Raw genomic sequence first — 6546 nt, 5'->3', positions numbered from 1 at the left:
ATATATCTGAATTGCAAGAGACTGGAGTGTTTTTATATTGCCAGTATGGATGCTATGGGTCCGTCGAAAAGCCATCAAAACTGGGTTACCGCAACAGAGCGAAAAATAAGAGAAGTGAAAGCAAGCGGATTGTCTGTGGCTAGTTCATTTGATATAAGCAACATTTTCAATTGTCTGGTATATTAGGTGATGATTGACGCGTTAAAGAGCTGTCCCATGACTTCGAAGATTAATCTCCCGTAGCAATAATATTATCATTTATGGGAAGAGGAGTTTGCCACGATTGCCAGACTACCTCATGGGTCAGTAAATTGACCCTCTACTATGAAAGATGGCTTATAATCTCCTGAAGCTTTAGAGTATGTGGATAATGTAGCCATCCGAGTACGAATCGTTCTAATAGTTGGAGACGTACGAATTACAACCATCCTCGGAGAAGGAGCTATTGATTGAGAGACACCTATAGACGAACAGCCTGTGACGGAACAAAAACGAAAAGATAGAGTTAAAACTCCTGAAGGTCTAAAGGCTTTTAATGATAAGAGAGGCGAATGCCGCAACTACTCTAATACGGCTTACACTCGAGCTAACTCTTATTCAACAGAAAACCAAGTTGTGAAACAATCCAGCACTAGGACAAAAAGGGCAAAAGAGCAGACCATCAAAAAGTAGCAACAAGAGTGCAGCATGTCGTTAGAGGATTTGGTAGAGGGCGCAGAACTGTTGTTGATGGATCTCCGACCTGACCAAGTCGTTCAGCGGGAATCCCTGCGCCGCCATTTACCACTGAAACAAGTCCTTACTGGATGTTGGGGAGTTGCTAAAAATACCTGCATAGGGCAAAAGTAAGTCTGAATATGCCATACGTGTAGATTATTACGCAGGCGCGGTTGATAACGTGACGTACTCGATCTTCTATAATCCACCCCTTGAGGTCGCTTTCTGAAGATCTGATCTTCTCCGGATGAGGCATTAAGACAGTAGCACAGTTTTTGGTCGGCCTAGTTGAGGAGCGCAACTTTTGTACAAGCAACAAGGTTATTAAAGGAAAAACACGTTCGAAGGAGAAGAAATGGAGGCCCGGGAAGGATTCGGTCAAAACTAACATAGACGGAAACGACAACTGACAACTCTAGTATGATCAAACTCGGTGAAAGGGCTGTGTAGAAATAATTGCGCTACCACCCGGTACGAAGTAACGTGCAGACGGTTCTAGAATAGGCCTAGAATATAAAGAATCTAACAGTTTGTCTTCTGTAAAAAAATATCATTATTATCTCTTGTCTCGATTGTCTCTAGGCGTTACTAAAATACCTTGTTCTTACTATAGCGCTATTTTGATGTAACCCTACCCTACCCTACCCTACCCTACCCTATAGGTCCAGGATCTATGTTAAAGAGATACAGTACTCAAATGAAAAAAAAAAACTGATTAATTTCTATTCGTGGATATTCGTATTGCTCACTTACTGCTTCGCCGTAGCAACGCAATGATTCGCTTCGTGTTGAAATCGCGGGGCGCCTCATTTCCTGAAGTAGTGATAAATATCAATGAAATTCCAGTGATCAAAAATCCTTCACGCAGAAACACAGAGACCGACTTTCACAGAGAAAGCTAGTAGATATTCGGTCAAGCCATTTGATCAGTGAGAAGTTACGTATGCTGACCCTAAGGCGTTGGTGCAAAGGGTGCGTAGGAAAATTTTTGAGTATTCACTGAAGATATCATGCAACATTTACGCATGACAAAGTATTGTTTTGATGCGTCGTTTATACCAGCTTCATCAGACCGTCACCAGGATCTATAGGTTTACTAAAGGTCACTAGGATCAAAGACTTCTGAGCAGCGATACCTTCAGGTTTGGCAATTTCTCTAGCTATAATAACGACGTAAATTAACCTAAACACCCCGTGCACTATTCTATTCGTTCAATTAGATTTGGCTATTTTTCATTGAGTTGAATTTTTAATGATCTCCTGCTTTATTCAGCGCATCGGAAAGACCTGTCTTGATATGTACGCATATATCCTCAAATCGAACGGAAACGACCCAAATGAAATTTAAAGGACAGCATGCTACGAACGTTTGGGATGTTTCGAAGGCCAGGCTAACGGTTTCTATAGCCATTCAATGTTCAGGTTTTACGCATGACTCGAGTGTTGCAACACGCGATTGAAGCATGTTAGTTTGAGATGCTCCAATACGTTAATTGTATATTGATTTGTAGAATGAAATAGTGTATTTACTGAGGTCGGGAAGCATCAGACTGGACACGCAATGCGATAGGATGACATTTAAAAAATTTATCGCGTGCTCGATACATTAAATAAAGCTCCCGACTTCCGGAGCGTTTATTATAGCTGCTAAAAAAGCCGAGAAGGTCAATATTGTTAAACTAAATCTCAATAGTCGATAGAGTGATTTGCGCTTGGTATGGTATTTTATATCATAGGGATATAGACAAAGCATGCGCTGGAAATTAAAAAAAAAAAAAAAAAGTTATTTGTTCCAGTATCGAAAAAATATAAAAGACATCGATTTTCACCCACAGTCACGCTCTGACGGATGGCGTCATGATGCCTATGAGGCCATTTATTGTTTGCATCTGCGTGCGAATTTCGACATACTCTGCGGGTAGACTACTATTTTTCACGGCCAGGATACTAGAACGTTAGGGGAGCGGGCAGAGCAACTAAGCAGCAACAAAAGCGATCTATGAATCGAGACCTGGTCTTCATTGGATTATTAGCTTGTCAGGACACGCAAATACCACTTGAGTTGGTATACCTTACGATATGTATTAGCCGGCTACACGTTAGCAGTATAGTACATATAATAAAATATAGAATAATGTACATATAAAAAATTTCTCCGTTACGACAGATTTGTCGTTGGTACAGTGAATGATTTTTTTCGAATCTACGAGGGCGGCTTTCGTGAGATCTTGTCCAATATTTGCATAAAGTCAAATGAATGCTATCGTAGTTACTGGACAATTGCCCAAGGGGCCTTACGGTAACAAGCGTCTACGCATGCATACATAAATACAGTAATAGAACATGGACTCACATTATCGTTGCAGTCGAATATGGAGATTCACATTATCTATAAAACTGAGGTTTTCGAACGATCACACTAAAGAGGTGGTTTGTTAAAAATATTCCTAGGTTTTGCAATTTCATTGTTCAGTGTTGAATGGTGTACGTCAGATACAGACTTTAAGGTCATACGTCAGAACAGAGTATCTTGAATTTCGAGCAGTCGTGAACTTTGAAGAAAAATGCAGGTTTGAGGCCTAAGATAATTAGAGGAACACGAATAGGAAAAAAAATTGCCGTTTTTTCGATAGGCCACATAAAGTACAGCCGTGAACTGTCTTAGCTTCAAACCACTTCACAAATATGAGCATTACAATGAACACTGTGTAATCTAATTAACGTAGAAAAATAAAACACAACAACAATGTGGATAATTTGTCAACGCGGTAACTTTATTACACCTTATAAATCTTGAATGAGCTTATTTGTCTTCTCGAAGCTCGCATAAAGATCATCGGAGATATTCAATACTTTAGGTAACGCAATAAAAATAAACCTGCTTCAACGGCCTGTTGCTTTGCGATTGTTTTTTAATGACATATTTATTTTTTGTCATCAAAAAACGTATTGAGTGATAGTAATACCACAAAGATAATTTCTAGACTAGTTTGTATACAATGTGTGCGTTTTTACGCCGACTTTGGTGGACTATAGCAACTACAAGTAGATAAATGGCTCGCGGTTTCGGAGACTCTACCTTACGTTAAGTTACAATCGGCATATGTGAATATTGTCCAATAAAAATAAATGGGTTTAAATTTGTTTCGTCGTATTTAACTAAGGATTTGTGCGTTGATGTTTAAAATCTACGTTTGCTACCTTGTGCATGGTCCAAATAGTAACCTCGGGTCAATCTAGCACGCTTGGCAAAAACCGGATTACCGCGTTAACATAACCTGCGCTCATGCAGAGTCAATCCTAACCGTCGCTATGTCAAAAACTATATATTGTCATAATGTCCAGCGCGAAAACTCTTCAACTGGGCTGGTTTGATTGCGTTTCTGCTGTCCTTCTTCACTTCTGTACAGAAAAAGGTCTTTATAGCCTTTCGGCTTCGCAAGATTAGGAAAAAAAACTCTTTTCAGCAGTGGCCTCTCGTCGTATCGACTAAGGCTAGAACTAATAGAAAATTATATTGGATATATATATATATATATAAAGAATGTTTGACATAATCATAAGTAAGGTTGACATGTCCTACACGTATAAATACATTAATTAGGACCTTGGGGCAATCTGTCTCGGGAAGATATTACAATAAATATGTATTAAATAGCCATAGAGCCAATGCGCAAAAAGGGAACAGTAAACGACAGCTATGCGTGGGGGCGGGGGGTGCGCACGTAATTTTATGAAAATTTTCTTTTTAATCAAGATGTATTCAATCATATATGACTGGCAATGTTATTATTTTCATATGCCAAACGCCTCGTTTGTGTAAATAAAGTTGTTATTCAATTGAATAGCACTACCGATCATCAAGTTAACGAAATAGGTGTAAAAACAAATGTCGGAAAACGTATTATATTTATCTTATTATTACTATTATATTATTAACGTATTATATACGCAGGTATTATTAGTTTTTAAATTATGTAATAGATTAATCATGTCAGTTATATAAACGGAACGACCTGTTGTTACACTGTTCCGACATATGCGGGTCTACTTCAAGATTTTGGCCTTATAATTATGTAAGTCAGATTTAAAGCGTAGCGCTAAAGGGCACTATTGTACGGTTTATATAGAGTGGATTGAGGGGTTTACAGTTAATGGGTTATCAGCATCACAATTAAAGCTGAAATTTAGGACAATTTCCGATAATCCTCAACCGCGTTGGTGCAAATCTTAGTCCGATGCTTTTTATTTGAGATGAACAAAGCACATGTACCCATTGAAATACGCCGAGTATAAGCAGAGAAAATCCATAGCTTGTCTGAGGGTTTTTATTAAAGGTTGTTTTTTAACGAAGTATCTGGCCTACATTATTGTGAATCTTGTCACCTTTTAGATTAACATGCTTGCCAGCTGATATATTAATGTAGGTCTTGTTGCCACGAGGTGACAAGCGTCGACGTGGTAAAACTTGTAATTATATTTTAGCCTTCTGGCCATTTGCAAATATGGCCTTTACTTCTGCACCGTACTTATTGAATAAATATTCGTTTTTACTGTCGTTTTTTTTCTATGATCTAGACGTTTTCAGTTTTTCATCATGCAGTTATTTTTCTTAGCAGCGCAAATGTCATTAAATTTCCACTCATTAAGTTCCCAAGATTGGTAAACTCTTAAATGGTATACTCCGACTGATTATTATTGCACCAAAGAGAAAATACTGTCCGTTTCGAGACTATTTTTGTTGATATGTTGTAGGCCTTACAAACATAATGTAACATCTTGTTTAGTCTGGTCCCTCTCCTCAGTAGATGGCTTTCTTGCATCTTTACAAGGGCACTTGTCTAAGTTCTAACTGAACTGTATGGCTTTCCCCTGTGAAATACCGGAGTGATGTATGCTGACCTAAAAGTAACCTATAATACTGGTAAATTTTACTAGCTCGTTTGTATATCCTAATTTTTTTTTATTGATGGGGTTTGTTTACCCGAATTTGTCCTAGTTGAGCGAATAGGCACCGGAGGACAACGACAGCCTAATTTTTGCGAAAAGGAAAACGAATACATGTATGTATCCAGTCGAAGTCGAAATCATACGACTTTTCCATTTACTTAAGCTGCGCACGTAAACTATCAGAAAGATCTTTTGATGCACTTTCAAACCCCTCAGTTGACGTAGATGATATCTATCTCAGTAAAGACAATCAATCGGTCTTTCCTTTAAATGCGTTTAAAGCTACATCGGATTTGCTCAGCTATATACTATTCGCCGACCTCGACCATCGTTTATTTACGACCAAAAGCATTGTCTAGCCTGTTGCACAGTCTGACCTCTGCCTTCAAAATGGCCACATCTGCGTGTATACATTTCTCAAGTTCTCCAGTCTGGTGTTGGCCCTGATGAATGCCTTCATCGAAAGGAAATAACCTCTTTTCGCCTAGACAGAATCTTGCTATGTAGACAACACTTTTTCTGTTCTCCCAGCAGTAACGGTGATTGAAGTAACGTTCTAGCAGCTTGGATAACGAATGTAAAACACGGAAAGGCTAGCATGAACCTTAGAACTGAATTCTGACTCGAACAAAACAACAATTCTATCGGCAGGTTGGTACAATGATATTACTCATCACGCAGACTGGGCGTTTAACTTTTTGAGTTATTTAGCGGTACGGCAGAGACTCTTCACACTTTCATTATCCTTCTGCAACCGGCGGGTTCGATGCTGTATTGTGGAACACGTAGTTACTTTTCTATTCCTCGAGTTTCGTGCAGCTGTAGTTAAACGATTATTGTAAACTATAAACGTTGATGAAGATAAAACATTCCGCAATC

The 6546-nt window shown here is 38.7% G+C and overlaps 2 protein-coding genes across 5 annotated transcripts in view; one reads left to right on the top strand and one right to left on the bottom strand.

Annotated features, from left to right (window-relative positions):
* Nucleotides 1-6546, bottom strand: part of LOC111270805 (uncharacterized) — a 30739-nt gene that overhangs the window by 6078 nt on the left and 18115 nt on the right. For all 4 annotated transcript variants that reach the window (XM_086972616.1, XM_086972619.1, XM_086972631.1 and 1 more), the window contains one exon: nucleotides 1471-1530. In XM_086972616.1, coding sequence (XP_086828742.1) covers nucleotides 1471-1530 — 60 coding nt within the window. The remainder of the gene's footprint in view (nucleotides 1-1470; nucleotides 1531-6546) is intronic.
* The window catches only part of LOC111270785 (uncharacterized), a 41623-nt gene that overhangs the window by 21117 nt on the left and 13960 nt on the right, over nucleotides 1-6546 (top strand). The gene's annotated exons all lie outside the window — the stretch shown is intronic.

The sequence above is a fragment of the Varroa jacobsoni genome, unplaced genomic scaffold, assembly GCF_002532875.2.
Source record: "Varroa jacobsoni isolate VJ856 unplaced genomic scaffold, vjacob_1.0 scaffold_167, whole genome shotgun sequence".
NCBI classification, from domain to species: Eukaryota; Metazoa; Arthropoda; class Arachnida; order Mesostigmata; family Varroidae; genus Varroa; species Varroa jacobsoni.
The sequence above is the reverse complement of the archived record's forward strand: the minus strand, read 5'-3'. Positions and strand labels throughout refer to the sequence as shown.